The sequence below is a fragment of the Oncorhynchus keta genome, chromosome 14 (genome assembly GCF_023373465.1).
Source record: "Oncorhynchus keta strain PuntledgeMale-10-30-2019 chromosome 14, Oket_V2, whole genome shotgun sequence".
In the NCBI taxonomy this organism is placed as follows: domain Eukaryota; kingdom Metazoa; phylum Chordata; class Actinopteri; order Salmoniformes; family Salmonidae; genus Oncorhynchus; species Oncorhynchus keta.
The window spans coordinates 43652206-43676239 of NC_068434.1; the positions used below are offsets into that span (position 1 = coordinate 43652206).

Genomic DNA, 24034 nt, shown 5'->3' on the forward strand with positions numbered 1-24034 from the left:
GAGGGGAAAGGGTGTGTAGTGTGTGAGGAGAGAGGGTGTGTAGTGTGTGTGAGGGGAGAGGGTGTGTCGTGTGTGAGGAGAGAGGGTGTGTAGTGTGCGTGAGGGGAGAGGGTGTGTCGTGTGCGTGAGGGGAGAGGGTGTGTAGTGTGTGTGAGGAGAGAGTGTGTGTAGTGTGTGTGAGGAGAGAGGGTGTGTAGTGTGTGAGGAGAGAGGGTGTGTAGTGTGTGAGGGGAGAAGGTGTGTCGTGTGTGAGGGGAAAGGCTGTGTAGTGTGCGTGAGGGGAGAGGGTGTGTAGTGTGCGTGAGGGGAGAGGGTGTGTAGTGTGTGAGGGGAAAGGGTGTGTCGTGTGTGAGGAGAGAGGATGTGTAGTGTGCGTGAGGGGAGAGGCTGTGTAGTGTGCGTGAGGGGAGACGGTGTGTAGTGTGCATGAGGGGAGAGTCTCCGAGGGGGAGATTTGGGATTTCAGTGTGTGCGTGCACGTGTCAGGTGACCCGGTTCTCTTGTCTCTGAATATGGCCAGAGAGGAATGCCACGGTATTGAAGCCTAATGGAATGTGTTGCCGCCAAGTATGGTCGCCCCTTGAAACCCCATTGAAACATGGATCCCTGCACTGACCAAAATAACAACTGTCCCTCTTTAAATGTCGATGCGCTATTGAAAGGCTTCTCTTCGGGATTAGTGTTCATCTGGAAAAAGTCATTATCCTTGGTCTTCTTCTTTGTGGAATAGCAAAGGTTAAAACTCTCCTGGGTGTGTCACTGGCCCTCTTAGTTTGAGGCACATGGTCTATACTGTGATCCTCTGTCTAGCACTAACTGAGCATGCAAGGTTCCCCAAAAATAGAGTTGTCAGCTTCCTGAATGGACATTTTCCCGGTAATCATGTGCCATTTGCCGTTTTGTAATAGGAATTGGATTGGAATTCTCCGAACCAGTCTTTTGCATTTGTGTGTCTCGTGTTGCTTGCGTGCGTTAGTGCATGTATGTGTGTGACTTTGTGTATGCGTGGACCTGTGTTCCTCTCCCCTTTACATGAACGATCATTCTGTGTGTACGTTCTGTTAAGACAGGCCGGTTATCTTCCTAATGAGAACAGAAGAATATCCAGGTTTTGTCTTTTGACAGAATCATCCATCTAGGGAAGAAGAAAAAAAACGAAACAATGTCTAATGAAATTGTTGGTCCGTGTGTCTGTGTGTACTGTGTGTCTGTGTGTACTGTGTGTACTGTGTGTCTGTGCGCTTGTCGGTGTGGCTGCGTGTGTGTGTGCGTGTGTTACATTACCTCTGTATGTGTGTGAGTAATAGTGGCACAGACGCATTTGTTTGAGTTCCCGTTCCTTATTGGATTTGTGTTCCGAGAGATGAGGCCTGGGTGTGTGTGTGTGTGTGTATTTGTGTTGCTTTGCTTCTCTGAACCCTGTGTGGCAGGGCCAGTTGATCTTATCTGCAGTTTTCTCTCTCTCCATACAGTCAGTGTGTACAGTCGCCTCAGGGCACACAAAAAAGAGTCGAGCATTTTTCACCCAGGACCAAATCAACTCTCACCGTTAGCATGAATAATAAAAGCCATGCATCAACCACTCGTGGTTATCTATAGCCAAGCATCATCGCTGGACAGACGCACACAGATATAGATGCACACTCGTGGATTCACAGTGCAACCTAGTGCAGGGTAAGAGAGCATCTCAGATGTGTCGTGTATTTATCAGGGTTTGCTTTCACAGTCCCAGGATATTTGGGGGGGGGGTTATTATATGGCCGTCTACATACAATGCATTCTGGTGGAATCAGTGCTCCTCTTGTGTAAAAGGCCGTGGCCAATGGTTTCCAATGGCAGGTTGTAGTAGAAGCTGTCTCAGACTGTCCCCTAGAAGGGGGATGAAAATGAATTTCCTTTTTTAGTCATTTAGCATATCGCTCTTATCCAGAGCGCCGTACTGGCGTAATTAGGGTGAGAGGGCACACGGTGAGATTTTTCACAGAGTCTGCGCGGGGATTCGGACCGGCAACCTTATTGTTGCGGGCCCAACGCTCTTAACCGATAGGCTACCTGCAGTAGGGAAAGGGAAACGGGGATACCTAGTTGTACAAAAAAAAATCCAGGATTTTGTATGAATTTATTTGCAAATTATGGTGGAAAATAAGTATTTGGTCACCTACAAACAAGCAAGATTTCTGGCTCTCACAGACCTTTAACTTCTTCTTTAAGAGGCTCCTCTGTCCTCCACTCGTTACATGTATTAATGGCACCTGTTTGAACTTGTTATCAGTATAAAAGAGACCTGTCCACAACCTCAAACAGTCACACTCCAAACTCCACTATGGCCAAGACCAAAGAGCTGTCAAAGGACACCAGAAACACAATTGTAGACCTGCACCAGGCTGGGAAGACTGACTCTGCAATAGGTAAGCAGCTTGGTTTGAAGAAATCAACTGTGGGAGCAATTATTAGGAAATGGAAGACATACAAGACCACTGATAATCTCCCTTGATCTGGGGCTCCACGCAAGATCTCACCCGATGGGGTCAAAATGATCACAAGAACGGTGAGCAAAAATCCCAGAACCACACGGGGGACCTAGTGAATGACCTGCAGAGAGCTGGGACCAAAGTAACAAAGCCTACCATCAGTAACACACTACACCGCCAGGGACTCAAATCCTGCAGTGCCAGACGTGTCCCCCTGCTTATTAAGCCAGTACATGTCCAGGCCCGTCTGAAGTTTGCTAGAGAGCATTTGGATGATGTCATATGGTCAGATCAAACCAAAATATAACTTTTTGGTAAAAACTCAACTCGTCGTGTTTGGAGGACAAAGAATGCTGAGTTGCATCCAAAGAACACCATACCTACTGTGATGCATGGGGGTGGAAACATCATGCTTTGGGGCTGTTTTTCTGCAAAGGGACCAGGACGACTGATCCGTGTAAAGGAAAGAATGAATGGGGCCATGTATCGTGAGATTTTGAGTGAAAACCTCCTTCCATCAGCAAGGGCATTGAAGATGAAACGTGGCTGGGTCTTTCAGCATGACAATGATCCCAAAAACACCACCCGGGCAACGAAGGAGTGGCTTCATAAGAAGCATTTCAAGGTCATGGAGTGGCCTAGCCAGTCTCCAGATCTCAACCCCATAGAAAATCTTTGGAGCGAGTTGAAAGTCTGTGTTGCCCAGCAACAGCCCCAAAACATCACTGCTCTAGAGGAGATCTGCATGGAGGAATGGGCCAAAATACCAGACACAGTGTGTGAAAAGCTTGTGAAGACTTACAGAAAACGTTTGACCTCTGTCATTGCCAACAAAGGGTATATAACAAAGTATTGAGATAAACTTTTGTTATTGACCAAATACTTATTTTCCACCATAATTTGCAAATAAATTCATTAAAAATCCTACAATGTGATTTTCTGGATTTTTTTCCGAATTTTGTCAGTCATAGTTGAAGTGTACCTATGATGAAAATTACAGGCCTCTCTCATCTTTTTAAGTGGGAGAACTTGCACAATTGGTGGCTGACTAAATACTTTTTTGCCCCACTGTATTTCCATGCATAATAGAGAGACACGTGATCATATACAAATGTAAGCAAGGTTTGAAATTGTTATGTATTTCAGACAAATATTTGGGCTTCATAATACAAATGATTTGTAATTATGTTCCGGCTCTTCGAACATCCACTCAAGAAAGAAACGGGCGCATCTGAATCTAGTTAATGTTCCCTGCTCTCAAAGAGCTCTCTGTCGTGTTGATATCAAAGTCCTGATTGGTTTTACGGGGGGGGTGCAAATATATGAGGCGACAGGGGTGTGTCTCTGAAGGCATGAGTAGTACTAAGAATGTGTTCAAACATCAAAGGAGGACAACTGATGTGGTTTTAGGTCCTCCTGCTGGGAACAGACAAGGCGAGTGGGAGGTGGCGAGGAGAGTACGGGAAGCTCTCTGCCCCCTGCCTCTGTCCGGTCGGTCTCTCTTTCACGCACAGATCTCTGCTCGGTCCCTCTCTCAGGGGCGAGCGTCTCTCTCTGGCCAATAAGCCTCCTACCGTATGCTCATGGCGGAATGGAAATGTATCATTTAATGCTTTTTAAAATAGACCTCCTTTCCCTCAAAAGCCCTCTCCTGCCCGACTGTTCTAATGTAACATGTAATATTGGGTGTAATGCAGACGTAGCTCAGGGCACTTGGTTTAAGACATGTGGGTTCTTTGTTCTGTGCTTCTGTCTTTGGATCCTAAACTGGTAGAATAAAGGTTGGTGTAATTAATGACGCGGTGCTTCGGACCACCTGCCCTGTATATTTAGTATGTGTATAGTACATGTGTGTGGCCCTTTGTAACAGTCTATAAATATGCAGGTGATTATAATGCATTCATAATACACTGTAACTGGAATCGACCCCTAAATCTGATACCTTGACTCGTACCCTGGGCTGATGGTGTATTTCAGGTCACGTATGCTAAATATGTCTGAAATGGAAAGGTCGATATGAGGGCATGCCTTTCTCTCTCTGTGTGTGTGTGTGTGTGTGTGTGTGTGTGTGTGTGTGTGTGTGTGTGTGTGTGTGTGTGTGTGTGTGTGTGTGTGTGTGTGTGTGTGTGTGTGTGTGTGTGTGTGTGTGTGTGTGTGTGTGTGTGTCACTCTGTTAGTGCATTGACAGAGATCAGTTTGGTTGAAATACAAGTCCGCCGATTTCATTGAGTCTGTCTCATCCTCACACTCTGACCTGACCAGCACCTGACCTCATGCTCCACTTCCAGGGGCAATTATAACCCTACACTATATTTAACCTCACATATATTTAGGCTGCCTGGGTTCATCTTTTGAAGGCAAGGCCTTTGGTCTCTCATGCTACTCGTTAGCTTTGTTTTTTCAGGGAAAACAACATGGCAGTTACGTACATGAGAGAGCATGCAGACCAAAGGCTGACTTTGCCTTTCACCTCTTCTGTCATCCCTTTCACCCTCCTCTCATCCCTTTCACCCTCCCCTCATCCTCCACTCATTAGTGAAGGTGTGAGTGTGTAGAGAACAAAGTCGAGACTCTTTTGAATCGATCACAGAGTAGCGTTCCGCTCGTCCGTCTGCCCAGCGTTTGACGTGTCGGCGGATTTGATGCGTACGTGTTTGTTTCCAGAAACACGGAAACGATTCACCTTGTACTGCTACGAAGCAACAACAAAAAAGTGCCATGGACTGAAATGAGAAGTCGGCGTTTCACTACTCACACAGTAACAGGCGCGCGCACACAGACACACACACACACACACGGATCCATGCGATCACGCACTGACAGACAGTGGTTGTATCCTCTGGCATGATGTCCCCTCTTTACTTTGGCACTCTGTGCTTAGCTTGTCAGCCTTGTCACATACACACACACACATTTGTTTAGACTGCTGCCGTACTAATCCATTAGAGCGCTGGCATGTGTCACAGCGCTGCCAGGGGAAGGACAGTGTGCCAGGGTGCGGCACCCTGCCAGCGCCGTGTGATCATGTATGTGTGTGTTTGGGCGGCAGGTAGCCTAGCAGTTAAGAGTGTTGGGCCGGTAAAGGTCGCTGGTTTGTTTGCCCGATTTGACAAGGTGGAAAATCTGTCGACGTGGCCTTGAGCGAGTCACTGAACCCTAATTGCTCCTGTAAGTCGCTCTGGATGAGAGCCGTCTGCTAAATGACTCAAATGTAAATGTGTGTGGGTGCGCTCTGTCTAAACAATGGAACAGTGTGTGTGACAGTCACACAGGTCATCAAACCAGCGGGCTGTTTATGCTTTCTCTTTCTCTTTCTCTTTCTCTCTCTCTCTCTCTCTCTCTCTCTCTCTCTCTCTCTCTTTCTCTCTTTCTCTCTTTCTCTTTCTCTCTCTCTTTCTCTTCTCTCTCCCCTCTCTTCTCTCTCTCTCTCTTCTCTCTCTCTCTCTTCTCTCCTCTCTCTCTCTCCCCTCTCTCTTCTCTCTCTCTCTCCTCTCTCTTCTCTCTCTCTCTCCTCTCTCTCTCTCTCTCTCTCTTCTCTCTCTCTCTCTCTCTCTCCCCTCTCTCTTCTCTCTCTCTCTCCCCTCTCTTCTCTCTCTCTCTCTTCTCTCTCTCTCTCTCTCCTCTCTCTCTCATCCCTTACATGACCTTTCTTTCCCCTCTGTCTCCATAGCTCTGATAGCGATTGGCCAGTACAGCAGCACCATAGAGACAGTGGATGCAGGCTGGTGTAAAGAGATCACTGACCAGGGAGCTACGCAGATTGCCAGAAGCAGCAAGTCACTACGATACCTGGGCCTCATGAGGTGTGACAAGGTAAGATGATGCGTAGACACGTGTGTGTCCGCTCTCCCTAAAATACTGTGGAACACACAAACACCCACACGCGATACCAGGAGGATGACCAATTAAACAGTGTCCAGAGGAGAGCGTGTCCGTAAGCCACTGCCCCCGTAGGCCCAGTGTGTGCGGGCATTCGGGCCGCCCCTGTTCTGCGCGGGCTGGTGTATGAGAGGGGGGGGGGGGGACATCCAGTGTAACGTCCTTATGTCCTAACAAACAAGAGTCGGTCCTGTGTCGGAGCTAAGAGACGGTCAGATCCCACTGATGAAGTGGTCTATACGGACCCACATCATTACAGAGATGGGTGGGTGGATATGCTTCATAATATTTCTCTTCCAAAGAGATCATGTCGAACTTGGTCGTGTCGCTATGCTGTAGTTGTTTAATGAAGATGAATATGTATGTGGTAAATGTATAGAAAAGTATGGAGGGACCTTAGGGACCACTCACTGATGAATTGGTCTGTGTTAACATAATTATCCCGGACAGGGTCTGTATGGATCGTGTTTATCTCTGTGTAATAAAGAGTAAGCACATTACAGCACAGGTGCTCGCTTATTCTCTATGGTGATTTAGCAGTACCCTCTCCCCCTGTGACCTTACAATCAATATCTATAGCCACGTGCACACACACAGAGAATTACAACGTCTACTGTGAATAACTACATCAAACAATGTGAGGCGTTGTTTCTTGTAACCGAAAGGTTGCTGGATCGAATCCCCTAGCAGACCAAATCTGTCGTTCTGCCCCAGAACGACAGACCAAATCTGTCGTTCTGCCCCAGAACAAGGCAGTTAACCCACTGTTCCCCGGTAGGCCGCCATTGTAAATAAGAATTGGTTCTTAAATGACTTGCCTAGTTTAAAAAAGTTGTGTTTTTTAAAAAATGTAAACATCAAAATCTTACTCCAGGGGGAAAAGATATTGATAGTGATATTTCTGGCCTCTAGGAAAGATGGGTAAATATTTGTATTTATTTAGAGTGAGGATGCCAGGAGAGAGGACTCTGGAGTTAATTCCGCCTAAACGGAGCAGTAATTTGCGGTATTAGAAAGGTATTAGGTATTTAATGGGCCATAAACGGCGAAGAGAAGCCGAGAAGAATATCCTTTCCTGAAGAGGCAGAGACGTGTTCGGTCTCCCAAGGTCACACCAAGCAAGGCCATACTGGAAGCTATTGTTCTTCTCTGTGCCCTGAAAGCATGTTTAGCATTGCAAATGAAGTCAATAGATGTTGCAGAGGTGAAGGGATTTGACTAGTCAAGCTCTAGGCTGTTATTGTTCGAGGCATCAGTTTGTTTGGTGAGCTCAAGTCTGTGGAGAGGCGAGCTACAGATGATCAGGTCACACACACAGAGAGAGAGAGAGTAGAAATCAACTGTATATGAACCGTATGTAGAATGTACATGAGATGGAGTGATGATGAAAAGAGAGAGAGAGAAATAGGGAGGGGGTGGTTCAAAGCGGGAGTTTGAAGCTGGAGTATCTAGTCTCCCCATGTAGGCCCGGTGGGCAGGTGTGACCATGCCCTCCATTCACCCTGCACCTCCTACTCTCTCATCCCTCATTCCCCTCTCTTATCTCCCTCACTAGTTTTAAGCACCAGCTGTCAGAGCAGCTCACAGATCACTGCACCTGTACATAGCCCATCCAACTACCTCATCCCCATACTGTTATTTATTTATTTATCTTGCTCCTTTGCACCCCAGTATCTCTACTTGCATACTAATCTTCTTCACATTTATCACTTCAGTGTTTAATTGCTATATTGTAATTACTTCGCCACCATGGCCTATTCATTACCATACCTCCCTTATCTCACCTCATTTGCACACGCTGTATATAGACTTTTTCTACTGTATTATTGGTTGTATGTTTGTTTATTCCATGTGTAACTCTGTGTCGTTGTATGTGTCAAACTGCTTTGCTTTATCTTGGCCAGGTCGCAGTTGCAAATGAGAACATGTTCTCAACTGGCCTACCTGGTTAAATAAAGGTGAACTAAATAAATGTACCCGTCATCTCTCCCTTGGTGCGAACCCAATCCCTCTCTCAACCGCCATCCCTCCATCCCATAGACTACACCTGTTTCTCTCTCGCTCTCGCTCTCAATTCAATTTCAATTTAAGGGGCTTTATTGGCAAGGGAAGCATATGGTTACATTGTCTAACCAAGTTAAATAGAGAATAAGCACAAGTGAAATAAACAACAAAAAATGTACAGTAAACATTACACTCACAGAAGTTCCAAAAGAATAAGGACATTTCAAATGTCATATTAAGTATATATATTCGGTGATGTAATGATGTGCAAATGGTTAAAGTACAAAAGGGAAAACATAAAACATAAATATGGGATGTATTTACAATGGTGTTCTTCACTGGTTGCCCTTTTCTTGTGGCAACAGGTCACAAATCTTGCTGCTGTGATGGCACACTGTGGTATTTCACATAGATATGGGAGTTTATCAAAATTGGATTTGTTTTTCGAATTCTTTGTGGGTCTGTGTAATCTGAGGGAAATATGTGTCTCTCATATGGTCATACATTTGGCAGGAGGTTAGGAAGTGCAGCTCAGCTTCCAACTCATTTTGTTGGCAGAGTGAACATAGCCTGTCTTCCTTTGGCGGCCTTTCTCAATAGCAAGACTATGCTCACTGAGTCTGTACATAGTCAAAACTTTCCTTAATTTTGGGTCAGTCACAGTGGTTAGGTATTCTGCCACTGTATACTCTCTGTTTAGTGCCAAATAAACTCACCAAAAAAACAAGCTTCCCTTTTTCAGGACCCTGTCTTTCAAAGATAATTCGTAAAAATCCAATTCACTTCACAGATCTTCATTGTAAAGAGTTTAAACACTCTTTCCCATGCTTGTTCAATGAACCATAAACAATTAATGAACACTAACAGCTTACAGACGGTAGGCAATTAAGGTCACAGTTCGGAAAACTTAGGACACTAAAGAGGCCTTTCTACTGACTCTGAAAAACACCAAAAAAAAGATGCCAGGGGTTCCTGCTCATCTGTGTGAATGTGCCTTCGGCATGCTGCAAGGAGGCATGAGGACTGCAGATGTGGCCAGGGCAATAAATTGCAATGTCCGTACTGTGAGACGCCTAAGACGGTGCTACAGGGAGACAGGACGGACAGCTGATCGTCCTCGCAGTGGCAGACCACCTGTAACAACACCTGCACAGGATCGGTACATCTGAACGTCACACCTGCGGGACAGGTACAGGATAGCAACAACAACTGCCCGAGTTACACCAGGAATGCACAATCCCTCCATCAGTGCTCAGACTGTCCGCAATAGGCTGAGAGAGGCTGGACTGAGGGCTTGTAGGTCTGTTGTAAGACAGGTCCTCACCAGACATCACAGACAACAACGTCGCCTATGGGCACAAACCCATTGTTGCTGGATCAGAGAGGACTGGCAAAAAGTGCTCTTCACTGAAGAGTCGCTGTTTTATCTCACCAGGGGTGATGGTTGGATTTGCGTTTATCGTCAAAGGAATGCGTGTTACACCGAGGCCTGTACTCTGTTTCAGGATCGATTTGAAGGTGGAGGGACCGTCATGGTCTGGGGCCGTGTGTCACAGCATCATCAGACTGAGCTTGTCGTCATTCGTCATTGCAGGCAATCTCAGCGCTGTGCGTTACAGGGAAGACATCCTCCTCCCTCATGTGGTACCCTTCCTGCAGGCTCATCCTGACATGACCCTCCAGCATGACAATGCCACCAGCCATACTGCTAATTCTGTGCATGATTTCCTGCAAGACAGGAATGTCAGTGTTCTGCCATGGCCAGCGAAGAGCCCGGATCTCAATCCCATTGAGCGCATCTGGAACCTGTTGGATCGGAGGGTGAGGGCTAGGGACCCCCCAGAAATGTCCAGGAATTTGTAGGTACATTTACATTTAAGTCATTTAGCAGACGCTCTTATCCAGAGCGACTTACAAATTGGTGCATTCACCTTATGACATCCAGTGGAACAGCCACTTTACAATAGTGCATCTAAATCTTTTAAGGGGGGGGGGGTGAGAAGGATTACTTTATCCTATCCTAGGTATTCCTTAAAGAGGTGGGGTTTCAGGTGCCTCCGGAAGGTGGTGATTGACTCCGCTGTCCTGGCGTCGTGGGGAGTTTGTTCCACCATTGGGGGCCAGAGCAGCGAACAGTTTTGACTGGGCTGAGCGGGAACTGTACTTCCTCAGTGGTAGGGAGGCGAGCAGGCCAGAGGTGGATGAACGCAGTGCCCTTGTTTGGGTGTAGGGCCTGATCAGAGCCTGGAGGTACTGAGGTGCCGTTCCCCTCACAGCTCCGTAGGCAAGCACCATGGTCTTGTAGCGGATGCGAGCTTCAACTGGAAGCCAGTGGAGAGAGCGGAGGAGCGGGGTGACGTGAGAGAACTTGGGAAGGTTGAACACCAGACGGGCTGCGGCGTTCTGGATGAGTTGTAGGGGTTTAATGGCACAGGCAGGGAGCCCAGCCAACAGTGAGTTGCAGTAATCCAGATGGGAGATGACAAGTGCCTGGATTAGGACCTGCGCCGCTTCCTGTGTGAGGCAGGGTCGTACTCTGCGGATGTTGTAGAGCATGAACCTACAGGAACGGGCCACCGCCTTGATGTTAGTTGAGAACGACAGGGTGTTGTCCAGGATCACGCCAAGGTTCTTAGCGCTCTGGGAGGAGGCCACAATGGAGTTGTCAACCGTGATGGCGAGATCATGAAACGGGCAGTCCTTCCCCGGGAGGAAGAGCAGCTCCGTCTTGCCGAGGTTCAGCTTGAGGTGGTGATCCGTCATCCACACTGATATGTCTGCCAGACATGCAGAGATGCGATTCGCCACCTGGTCATCAGAAGGGGGAAAGGAGAAGATTAATTGTGTGTCGTCTGCATAGCAATGATAGGAGAGACCATGTGAGGTTATGACAGAGCCAAGTGACTTGGTGTATAGCGAGAATAGGAGAGGGCCTAGAACAGAGCCCTGGGGACACCAGTGGTGAGAGCGCGTGGTGAGGAGACAGATTCTCGCCACGCCACCTGGTAGGAGCGACCTGTCAGGTAGGACGCAATCCAAGCGTGGGCCGCGCCAGAGATGCCCAACTCGAAGAGGGTGGAGAGGAGGATCTGATGGTTCACAGTATCGAAGGCAGCCGATAGGTCTCGAAGGATGAGAGCAGAGGAGAGAGAGTTAGCTTTAGCAGTGCGGAGCGCCTCCGTGATACAGAGAAGAGCAGTCTCAGTTGAATGACTAGTCTTGAAATCTGACTGATTTGGATCAAGAAGGTCATTCTGAGAGAGATAGTGGGAGAGCTGGCCAAGGACGGCACGTTCAAGAGTTTTGGAGAGAAAAGAAAGAAGGGATACTGGTCTGTAGTTGATGACATCGGAGGGATCGAGTGTAGGTTTTTTCAGAAGGGGTGCAACTCTCGCTCTCTTGAAGACGGAAGGGACGTAGCCAGCGCTCAGAGATGAGTTGATGAGCGAGGTGAGGTAAGGGAGAAGGTCTCCGGAAATGGTCTGGAGAAGAGAGGAGGGGATAGGGTCAAGCGGGCAGGTTGTTGGGCGGCCGGCCGTCACAAGACGCGAGATTTCATCTGGAGAGAGAGGGGAGAAAGAGGTCAGAGCACAGGGTAGGGCAGTGTGAGCAGAACCAGCGGTGTCATTTGACTTAGCAAACGAGGATCGGATGTCGTCGACCTTCTTTTCAAAATGGTTGACGAAGTCATCTGCAGAGAGGGAGGAGGGGGGGGATTCAGGAGGGAGGAGAAGGTGGCAAAGAGATTCCTAGGGTTAGAGGCAGATGCTTGGAATTTAGAGTGGTAGAAAGTGGCTTTAGCAGCAGAGACAGAGGAGGAAAATGTAGAGAGGAGGGAGTGAAAGGATGCCAGGTCCGCAGGGAGGCGAGTTTTCCTCCATTTCCGCTCGGCTGCCCGGAGCCCTGTTCTGTGAGCTCGCAATGAGTCGTCGAGCCACGGAGCGGGACGGGAGGACCGAGCCGGCCTGGAGGATAGGGGACATAGAGAGTCAAAGGATGCAGAAAGGGAGGAGAGGAGGGTTGAGGAGGCAGAATCAGGAGATAGGTTGGAGAAGGTATGAGCAGAGGGAAGAGATGATAGGATGGAAGAGGAGAGAGTAGCGGGGGAGAGAGAGCGAAGGTTGGGACGGCGCGATACCATCCGAGTAGGGGCAGTGTGGGAAGTGTTGGATGAGAGCGAGAGGGAAAAGGATACAAGGTAGTGGTCGGAGACATGGAGGGGAGTTGCAATGAGGTTAGTGGAAGAACAGCATCTAGTAAAGATGAGGTCGAGCGTATTGCCTGCCTTGTGAGTAGGGGGAAGGTGAGAGGGTGAGGTCAAAAGAGGAGAGGAGTGGAAAGAAGGAGGCAGAGAGGAATGAGTCAAAGGTAGACGTGGGGAGGTTAAAGTCGCCCAGAACTGTGAGAGGTGAGCCGTCCTCAGGAAAGGAGCTTATCAAGGCATCAAGCTCATTGATGAACTCTCCGAGGGGACCTGGAGGGCGATAAATGATAAGGATGTTAAGCTTGAAAGGGCTGGTAACTGTGACAGCATGAAATTCAAAGGAGGCGATAGACAGATGGGTAAGGGGAGAAAGAGAGAATGACCACTTGGGAGAGATGAGGATCCCGGTGCCACCACCCCGCTGACCAGAAGCTCTCGGGGTGTGCGAGAACACGTGGGCGGACGAAGAGAGAGCAGTAGGAGTAGCAGTGTTATCTGTGGTGATCCATGTTTCCGTCAGTGCCAAGAAGTCGAGGGACTGGAGGGAGGCATAGGCTGAGATGAACTCTGCCTTGTTGGCCGCAGATCGGCAGTTCCAGAGGCTACCGGAGACCTGGAACTCCACGTGGGTCGTGCGCGCTGGGACCACCAGATTAGGGTGGCCGCGGCCACGCGGTGTGGAGCGTTTGTATGGTCTGTGCAGAGAGGAGAGAACAGGGATAGACAGACACATAGTTGACAGGCTACAGAAGAGGCTACGCTAATGCTAATGCAAGGAGATTGGAATGACAAGTGGACTACACGTCTCGAATGTTCAGAAAGTTAAGCTTACGTAGCAAGAATCTTATTGACTAAAATGATTAAAATGATACAGAACTGCTGAAGTAGGCTAGCTGGCAGTGGCTGCGTTGTTGACTTTGTAGGCTAGCTGGCAGTGGCTGCGTTGTTGACACTACACTAATCAAGGTACCTTGGTGGAAGAGTGGCATAACATCTCACAGTGAAAAGTAGCAAATCTGGTGCAGTCCATGAGGAGGAGATGAACTGCAGTACTTAATGCAGCTGGTAGCCACGCCAGATACTGACTGTTACTGTGTCTCCTTTTGTTCAGAGACACATTATTCCATTTCTGTCTGTGGAACTTGTTCAGTTTATGTCTCAGCTGTTGATTATTGTTATGTTCATAGAAATATTTACACATGTTAAGTTTGCTGAATATAAACGCAGTTGACAGTGAGAGGACGTTTCTTTCTTTTTTTGCAGAGTTTAGCATTCTAGTTTTCTCAGTTTTTCTGTAAATTCTCTCCAATATGTCAGGTAATTATCTTTTTGTTTTCTCATGATTTGGTTGTGTCTACTTGTGTTGCTGTCCTGGGGCTCTGTGGGGTCTGTTTGTGAACAGAGCCCCAGGACCAGCTTGCTTAAGGGGCTCTTCTCCAGGCCCTTCTTGCATTGTCTCTCAAATCGTTCACAGCTTTGTGGAAGTTACCTTTGGCGCTGAAGTTTAGGCCAAGGAATGTATTGTTTATTTTTGTGCTCTCGGGCAACGGTGTCTAGATGGAATTTGTATTTGTGGTCCTGGCAACTGGACCTTTTTTGGAACACTATTATTTTTGTCTTGCAGAGATTTACTGTCAGGGCCCAGGTCTGAAGGAATCTGTGCAGAATATCTAGGTGCTGCTGTAGGCCGTCCTTGGTTGGGGACAGAAGCACCAGATCATCAGCAAACAGTAGACATTTGACTTCAGATTCTAGTAGAGTGAGTCCGGGTGCTGCGGGCTGTTCTAGTGCCCTCGCCAATGTGTTGATATATATATATATATGTTGAAGAGGGTGGGGCTTAAGCTACATCCCTGTCTCACCCCCCGGCCCTGTGGAAAGAAATGTGTGTTTTTTGCCAATTTTAACCTTGTTGTTTGTGTACATGGATTTTATAATGTTGTATGTTTTCCCCCCAACACCACTTTCCATCCATTTCTATAGCAGACCCTCATGCCAAATTAAGTCGAAAGCTTTTTTGAAATTAACAAAGCATGAGAAGACTTTGCCGTTGGTTTAGTTTGTTTGTTCGTTAGGGTGTGCAGGGTGAATATGTGGTCTAATTAGGTAAAAAGCCCATTTGACATTTGCTCAGTACTGTACATTGTTTTTGCTGAGGAAATGTACGAGTCTGCTGTTAAAGATAATGCAGAGGATTTTCCCAAGATGGCTGTTTCATTTAGGATACCATCAACCCCCACAGTCCTTTTTGAGTTGGAGGGTTTGTATTTTGTCCTGTAGTTTATGCAATGTAGTTGGAGAATCCAATGGGTTCTGGTAGTTCTTTAATAGTTGATTCTAACATCTGTATATGATCATGTATATACTTTTTCTGTTTGTTCTTTGTTATAGAGCCAAAAAGATTGGATAAGTGGTTTATCCATACATCTTCGATTTGGAAAGATAACTCTTTGTGTTGTTGTTTGTTTTCCAATTTTCCCAGAAGTGGTTAGAATCTATGGATTCTTCAATGACATTGAGCTGATTTCTAACGTGCTGTTCCTTCTTTTTCCATAGTGTATTTCTGTATTGTTTTAGTGTTTCACCATAGTGAAGGATCAGGTTTTCTCGGTCTCTATGTTTTTGGTTGGATAGGTTTCTCAATTTCTTTCTTAGGTTTTTGAATTCTTCATGAAACCATTTGTCATTGTTGTTAATTGTCTTAGGTTGTCTGCTTGACATTTTTAAATTTGATAAAGAAGCTGAGAGGTCAAATATACTGTTTATGTTTTCTACTGCCAAGTTTACACTTTCACTATTACAGTGATATTGTCAAGAAGGGATGGGATTGTTGTTACCTAATATATTTTTAGTAGATTCTCTCTAACTGGTGATGGCTCTCTCTCTCTCTGACTGGTGATGGCTCTCTCTTTCGCTGACTGGTGATGGCTCCCTCTCTCTCTAACTGGTGATGGCTCTCTCTCTAACTGGTGATGGCTCTCTCTCTGACTGGTGATGGCTCTCTCTCTCTGACTGGTGATGGTCTCTCTCTCTCTGACTGGTGATGGCTCTCTCTCTCTCTCTGACTGGTGATGGCTCTCTCTCTCTCTCTGACTGGTGATGGCTCTCTCTCTCTCTGACTGGTAGATGGCTCTCTCTCGAACTGGTGATGGCTCCCTCTCTCTCTAACTGGTGATGGCTCTCTCTCTCCATCTCTCTCTCTAACTGGTGATGGCTCTCTCTCTCCGTCTCTCTCTCTAACTGGTGATGTCTCCATCTCTCTCTCTCTCTCTCTCTCTCTCTCTCTCTCTCTCTCTCTCTCTCTCTCTCTCTCTCTCTCTCTCCGTCTCTCTCTCTAACTGGTGATGTCTCCATCTCTCTCTCTCTCTCTAACTGGTGATGGCTCTCTCTCTCTCCATCTCTCTCTCTAACTGGTGATGGCTCTATCTCTCTCTCTAACTGGTGATGGCTCGCTCTCTCTCTAACTGGTGATGGCTCGCTCTCTCTCTAACTGGTGATGGCTCTCTCTCTCTCTCTCTCTAACTGGTGATGGCTCGTTCTCTCTCTAACTGGTGATGGCTCTCTCTAACTGGTGATGGCTCTCAACTCTCTCTCTCTCTCTCTCTCTAACTGGTGATGTCTCCATCTCTCTCTCTCTCTCTAACTGGTGATGGCTCTCTCTCTCTCCATCTCTCTCTCTAACTGGTGATGGCTCTATCTCTCTCTCTCTAACTGGTGATGGCTCTCTCTCTCTCTAACTGGTGATGGCTCGCTCTCTCTCTAACTGGTGATGGCTCTCTCTAACTGGTGATGGCTCGCTCTCTCTCTAACTGGTGATGGCTCTCTCTAACTGGTGATGGCTCTCAACTCTCTCTCTCTCTCTCTAACTGGTGATGTCTCTCTCAATTCAATCAATTCAAGGGCTTTGTTGGCATGGGAAACATGTGTTAACATTGCCAAAGCAAGTGAGTTAGATAATATATAAAGTGAATATATAAAGTGAAATAAACAATAAAAATTAACAGTAAACTTTATCGCTCTCTAACTGGTGATGGCTCTCTCTCTAACTGAAGGTGGCTCGCTCTCTCTCAAACTGGTGATGGCGTTCTCTCTATCTCTCTCTCTAACTGGTGATGGTGCTCTCTCCCTCTCCATCTCTCTAACTGGTGATGTCTCTCTCTCTCTCTCTCTCTCTCTCTCTCTCTCTCTCTCTCTCTCTCTCTCTCTCTCTCTCTCTCTCCGTCTCTCTCTCTCTCTAACTGGTGATGGTTCTCTCTCTCTCTCTCTGTCTCTCTCTGTCTCTCTCTCTCTCTCTCTCTCTCTCTCTCTCTCTCTCTCTCTCTCTCTCTCTCTCTCTCTCTCTCTCTCTCAGAACTCCATCTCTCCTGTATCCCTCCCTTTAGAAAAGAGCAGTGCCTCTAAACTACGTTTCCTCACAAGAAATGTTGACCTCTCTCATTCCTCTCTCCATCTCTCGCCCCATCCCTCTATCCCTAGGACTAGTCATTCACAGCAGTGTGAGGTCAGTGGTGATAGCAGTAGAGACATCAGCATGGTAAAACACGGGCTCTGGGCTGCTTAGTTAGGGCCAGGGCCACTTATATAGTCCCGCTGCCATGGTGACTCAATTCAGTTTGATATGACATGTCCTTCAGGATCAGCTGAGCACGGGGCTCTCGGAGTGTGCTCCAGATATTCTATTATACTGTATTAGATCTGGATAAAATATAGTCGGTCTGTTGAGAGCCATGTCCTCATCTGGATGAGTTTATTACGGTCTTTTCATTGTGTAGTTTGCAGGCCTTCTGGTCTACCCTTGAGAGATGAGGGTTGGGGAGAGAGCAAGATGAATTTCTCTTTTATGAAGATTCTTATTTGGTCAGGCTCAAAAAAATGTGTTTGCAGGAAGATCTTGATTAGTTTGTATTGATCCACATGGGGCACAGGGAGCTCGTCCCTGATTGGTTGGCATCGCTCGTCATGTTTTTTTGTCTGCGTCGAATGAAGTCCAGTTTGTTTCTAGGGAGAGAATAGTACAAGTCACTGATTCTGCCCCCGGTTAGCTATTAGCATTATCCCCTATTAGATTGTTGTCATCCATAGCTGTGCTGCTGCTAGCAGACATGGTGCATGGTTACAGTTTGAATGAGAGGAAGTGATTGTGTTCACTTCATTGGTTTCCTCTCCCTCCCTGCAAAGAGAGAGGTGTCAGAGGGCCGCGATCCCAAATGGCACCCTACACCCTATATAGAGCACTGCTTTTGACTGTGGCCTAGAAGGCTCTGGTCAAAAGTAGTGGACTATAAAGGAAATGGGGTGCCATTTGGGATGCAGGCCCCGTCTCTTTTTACACAAATACACACTTGTGTGATAACCTTGGCACACGGAGGGAGGGGAGCGCAGGACTTAGCCACGGCTTTTCCTTGGCAAGTCCCGTGTGGATTTGTTTGAAAGTGTCAGAATGTGGGGGAATGTGTGTGTGTGTGTGTGTGTGTGTGTGTGTGTGTGTGTGTGTGTGTGTGTGTGTGTGTGTGTGTGTGTGTGTGTGTGTGTGTGTGTGTGTGTGTGTGTGTGTGTGTGTGTGTGTGTGTGTGTGTGTGTGTGTGTGTGTGTGTGTGTGTGTGTGTGTGTGTGTGTGTGTGTGTGTGTGCGTGCGTGCGTGCGTGCGTGCGTGTGTGTGTGCGCACGTGTGTGTGCGTGTCCATAGCCTCACAATGTGGACCAGTCCTAGAACCCATAATGTGTAAAATTCATAGGACTGTTAACAGGGACCATATGGTGCCCATGGTGACGGGGGATGTGAAGGATCGACTGTTATACTTTGATATTAACACACTTCCTCACTGGATGGGTTTTATAGTCTGGGAACTGGTGATAGCTCTGCTTTGCTAGGATCTGGGTTTAGCTGGGGGGGATGACTTCAACCACGTGAAGGTTCTCGCTTGTTTTTCCACTCAAAGTCGATTCAAATTGTGATCCAAATGTATAATTGTAGTTTCGACGATGTAAAAATTGTATTATGCATGTGTCGGCCTCTGTCTCCCTTTGTGTCTGTCTCCCTCCCTTTGTGTCTGTCTCCCTTTGTGTCTGTCTCCCTTTGTGTCTGTCTCCCTTTGTGTCTGTCTCCCTTTGTGTCTGTCTCCCTTTGTGTCTGTCTCCCTTTGTGTCTGTCTCCCTTTGTGTCTGTCTCCCTTTGTGTCCGTCTCCTTTTATGTCTTGTGTGGGGTGTGTATGCATGTGTACTATAAAATAGATGTGTGGAGTTACTGTCCCTGATTCCACTTGTGCTATTTGCTGTTAACACAGTTTAGAATGGGGCATTGAAATTAAATACCCCTAGTGTCTGGGGAATGGTGCGTTCTGCCTGCTTCCACTCATTACCCCGCTGCCCTTAGGGCCAAACCTCCACTGCCTGACAGGGAGAGAAAGAATGCTATTGATCCAAACTCTCCCAAAATAACCAAATCATTTCATTTTGTCATCTTTAAACTGTCTGCCTGCCAGGCTTTGAAGTAGGGAGCTGAAAGACTGGAGAAGTGTCTTCCTTTTATCTTCAGAGAAACAGATCCATTTTAGCCACAAGTAGCCCATATGTCAGAGCATGTTCCTCAGAACAGCAGGCTCCTCACATGGCCAATCCTCACTGGAATGGCATTTCTGCCCCAGTACTACTATTTATGTTTTGGTAATCTACTAAAACTGAACACGCTGGATTTGTCTTGAAGGACAATGCCGAAAGCTAGTTAAATAGTCTCAAAAGAAAATACTTAACTTCCCAGTAGTGATGTGCGGGTCAGCTGTTTGTTCACCCGCACCCACCTGCAATTGATAACAACCCATCCGCAACCACCTGACTATGCGATGAAGTGAAAATCTGAGGACCGCTCCCGATCCTAACCCACTAATAGTCCGATAGAAAATGTGCTGTACAGTGATTTATTGCTTATTTATTTGACCCTTTTTCTCCCCAATTTCGTGGTATCCAATTGGTAGGTACAGTCTTGTCTCATCACTGCAACTGCTGTACTGACTCGGGAGAGGTGAAGGTCGAGAGCCGTGCGTTCTCTGAAACACGACCCAACCGAGCCGCATTGCTTCTTGACACAATGCCCACCTAAACCGGAAGCTAGCCGCACCAATGTGTCGAAGGAAACACCGTACACTTGGCGACTGTGTCAGCGTGCACTGTGCCCGGCATGCCACAGGATTCGCTAGTGCGAAGGACATCCCTGCCGGCCAAACCCTCCCCTAACACGGACGATGCTGGGTTAATTGTGCGCCGCCCCATAGGCCACTTGGGAACATTCTATGTTGTCTTAGTAAGCAATTTGTGTATATTTGGCCTTGTGTTTTAAGGTATTGTGCTAATGAAAGGTGCATTTGTCTCCCAGTGTGTTTTGGAAAGCAGACTGAACCAGGTTTTCCTCTAGGACTTTTCCTGTACTTAGCTATATTCTGTTTAGTTTTATCCTAAAAACAAAACTCCCTAGTCCTTGCAGATTACAAGCATACCCATAACATGATGCAGCCACCGCCATGCCTGCAAAAATATGTGTTGTGTTGGATTTGCCCCAAGGACATAAAGTGAATTTCTTTGCCACATTTTTGTACATTTTACATTAGTGCCTTATTGCAAACAGGATGCATGTTTTGGTATAGTTGTATTCTGTACAGGTTTTCTTCTTTTCACTCTGTCATGCATGTTAGTATTGTGGGGTAGCTACAATCTTGTTGATCCACCCTCAGTTTTCTCCTATCACAGCCTATTACACTCTGTAACTGTTTTAAAAACACCATTAGCCTCGTAGTGAAATCCCTGAGCAGTTTTCTTTCTCTCCGGCAACAGAGTTAGGAAGGACGCCTGTACCTTTGTAGTGACTGGGTGTATTGATGCACCATACAAAGTAATTAATAACTTCACCATGCTCAAAGGGATATTCAATGTCTGCTATTGTTATTTTGACCAATCTACCTTTCGTTTGCGAGGCATTGGAAATCCTCCCTGGTCTTTGTGGTTGAATCAGTGTTTGAAATTAATTGCCCGGCTGAGGGACTTTGCAGATAATAGTGTGGGGTACAGAGATAAGGTAGTCATTCAAAAGATCATGTTAAACACTATTATTGCACATTGAGTCCATGCATCTTATTATGTGACTTGTTAAGCAAATATTTAGGCTTGCCATAGCAAAGGGATTGAATACTTATTGACTCAAGACATTTCAGCTTTAAAGTTTTTATTAATTAACAAACATTTCTACAAACATAATTCCACTTTGACATTATGGGGTATTGTGTGTAGGCCGGTGACACAATCTCAATTTAATACATTTTTAAATGTGGAAAAGGTCAACTGGTGTGAAATGTACTTATCTTGTGTTTTTAAAGACGTTTAGGGACCTGAGAGAAATTGCAATAACAAAACCAAAAAAAATGGGAAGATTATTTTTGTACATTTATCAAAATTACCAGTTTTGGGGAAATTAAAATCTGTTAAAATGACCCAAAATGTATTTCATTAAGATTTCAGTTCAGCTTGGATGCATGTTTTATGTCATTGAAATACTATCAGCTTGTATGATGCTAATCAAGATATCACCTTTGCAGATGGTCCCTACCTGTACATTCATTCTCTCAAGATGCTGAAAGAAAGAAATGATATTTCTCCACTCCTGTTCCTGAATCAAAATGTACATTTGGAGTATAGTTTTACTCTAAGAAATGCTTCATTCTACAGGAGTTAATATTATATTAGGCTATGTGAGAGGTTATAGACCTATATTCATTTAGCTTACTGTTCCATTTAACCCATATGAACAATACAGTTCCCTTGACGTGCCATTTTGAAGTCCGCATCTTGTGACTGTCAAATTTGTATAGCGCCTCTCTATTTAATTCAACTCTGACATTGTCATTTTTTGCCTCATTGGATCTACGTGAACTTTTCAGCCCAAGTTCCCAAAAGCATTTGGCGTGTATTTGATACTACATTTTCTTTATTGAACCGTTTATTTAACTAGGCAAGTCAGTTAAAAACAAATTCTTATTTACAATGGCGGCCAAACCCGGACGACGCTGGGCCAATTGTGTTCCGCCCTGTGGGACTCCCAATCACGGCCGGATGTGATACAGCCCGGATTCGAACCAGGTACTATAGTGACGCCTCTTGCACTGAGATGCAGTGCCTTCGACCGCCGTGCCACTCGGGAGCCCTAAAGCCAGATAGAATTGGAAAGGAAAACCTAAATGTAACCTATAGATATGAATCGCAAATGTTTTATGCATTGTTATTTCTTTATTCAACCCGCCTGCCACCCACCCGCCCTTCGTCCGCACTATGTCATGACCCTTAAACCCGCCCGCCCGCCCCGCAGATATAACCGCGGGGACTGCGGGTTATGAGTCATCGCTTCGCATAACTACTTCCCAGCCCCTTGTCTATTTTGCAGTTGAGTAACACACACTGTTTCATGGACTTTTTTTGTTGTTATTGCGAACGTTGCAGTGTCTTTCTCCTTTAGCAATAACATTCACGACTGCTTTGACTAGCCAGCGAATCAAACAGGCGCCCGGGATTTTCACAGCCAACCAACACACCCAAGACTGTTGATGTACCATCTAAGGGATTCCATCCATGTGTTCCTAATAGGAATGTTTTTATTAGAATATTTGTTTACACAGCTTTACTGTACCTCTCCTCTCCTTAGTTAAGAGGGGGAAAACAAATATCTCTGGTGCTGAAACAGAACGACGGCAAACTCACTGAATCAGCGTGAACCAGGACCGGGGAAATAATGACATTGCTCTCAAGTAACACTGGTCGCAAGCATAATGAGTTATGTTAATGGCCAAGAGAGGGAGAGGGGGACATAGCGATGCATGGTGTTCTCCCATTGAGGGACCACATGGACCTTGTTAAAACCACAGGCATCATAATCAATATGGATGCTCGGCTGATGCATACCTCTGTTATGACTAGAGACAGATATTCAGAGCAATTTGCAGACACAAACACTACAGTAATTGTTGAGGGACTAAACTCTGGGCTCGGAGAAAAGGATGAGTTATGTGTAAAGTTTCAAGAAGTTTTTCAGAAAAGAGATTTTGAGGTCTAACAAGCCTATTGGCCAGTTCTTGTTATTACATACAGTTTCAAGTTCCGATGGAAGGAAGTAAGAATCATGACATGGCCTGTGTTTGTGAACTGAAATGAAAGGACTTTACTAGAATGACCACTTCCTACTTGACCTTTTCCTATAATATACACTACTATATTAATGTCCTTAAAATTGTATGTTTATTTTTGTAAGGTCTAAAATATCAGAGCTAAGTTGGTAAGATATCATTACATTGACTTGTCATTCCTTCCGTCTCTCCCCCTGCCTTGGTTCTCTATTTTCCTCTTTGGTTAGGCTTGAAGGTCAAAGTTCACCAAGTGATGGAGTCATTTGCCGTGTGTGGTCAGTGGTGTAATCTTAAATCTCATGCCGCCGTGTGAAGGGGTATTGATCGGCGGTCTTAACTGAACCCCTCCTCATCATCTCTTCATCTCACTTTTAAAGGGCAGGAGCGAGAGAAAGTGGCGGAGAAAGCAAGAGTGAGATAGAGGGTAGAAGAGTGAAAGACGGAGACAGTCCACTAACGATGTGAAAGGAATCTCAGCTGTGCCCTTCAATGAGAAAGTATGGAGGCAGACACACACACTGGTGTATACTCTTGTAGCTCTCTGTCTCTCACTCTTTCACTCTCTTTCACTTTCTCTCTCTCTTTCACTCTCTCTCTCTTTCTCTCTGTCTCTTTCACTCTCTCTCTGTCTCTCTCACTCTCTCTCTGTCTCTCTCTCTCTAGCTCTCTCGCTTTCATTTTCACTCTCTCTTTCACTCTCTCTCTCTCTCTCTCTCTCTCTCTCTCTCTCTCTCTCTCTCTCTCTCTCTCTCTCTCTCTGTCGCTGTCTCTCTCTCTAGCTCTCTCACTTTCATTCTCGCTCTCTCTTTCTCTCTCTCTCTCTCTCTCTCTCTCTCTCTCTCTCTCTCTCTCTCTCTCTCTCTCTCTCTGTGTCTCTCTCTCTCTCTGTTTATCTGTCTCTGTCTCTCTCTCTCTGTTTCTCACTCTCTCTGTCTCTGGCTCTCTCGCTTTTCACTGTCATTCTCGCTCTCCCTTTCACTCTCTCTCGCTCTCTCTCTCGCTCTCTCTCTCTTTCTCTCTTTCTATTCTAGTCAAGACCAAGCAAGGTTGTGTAAGTTTTGGATTCTGCTCAGTTTATTTGATTCCGTTTGATAAAATCCTCCTCATCCCCCTTTTTTTCACGTCTCCTCCTGTACTCCTCTCCTCCTCCCATCCTGCAGCATTTACCCTCCAGTCAGAGGAGGTTAACAGAACCACATGAGATGTGTACCGAGAGGTGTAGTGCTTTACTTAACCAAGACTGATTCCTAATTTCCCAGATCTCAGAATACGTTGTCCCTTTAAAGGGACAGGGTCAGGGTGTCCTTGTGTTGAT

General features: G+C 46.2%; 1 protein-coding gene across 2 annotated transcripts in view; it reads left to right on the forward strand.

Annotated features, from left to right (window-relative positions):
* Positions 1 to 24034, forward strand: part of LOC118393484 (F-box/LRR-repeat protein 17-like) — a 331937-nt gene that overhangs the window by 297021 nt on the left and 10882 nt on the right. For both annotated transcript variants that reach the window (XM_052461810.1, XM_052461809.1), the window contains one exon: positions 6142 to 6284. In XM_052461810.1, the coding sequence (XP_052317770.1) occupies positions 6142 to 6284 (143 nt within the window). The remainder of the gene's footprint in view (positions 1 to 6141; positions 6285 to 24034) is intronic.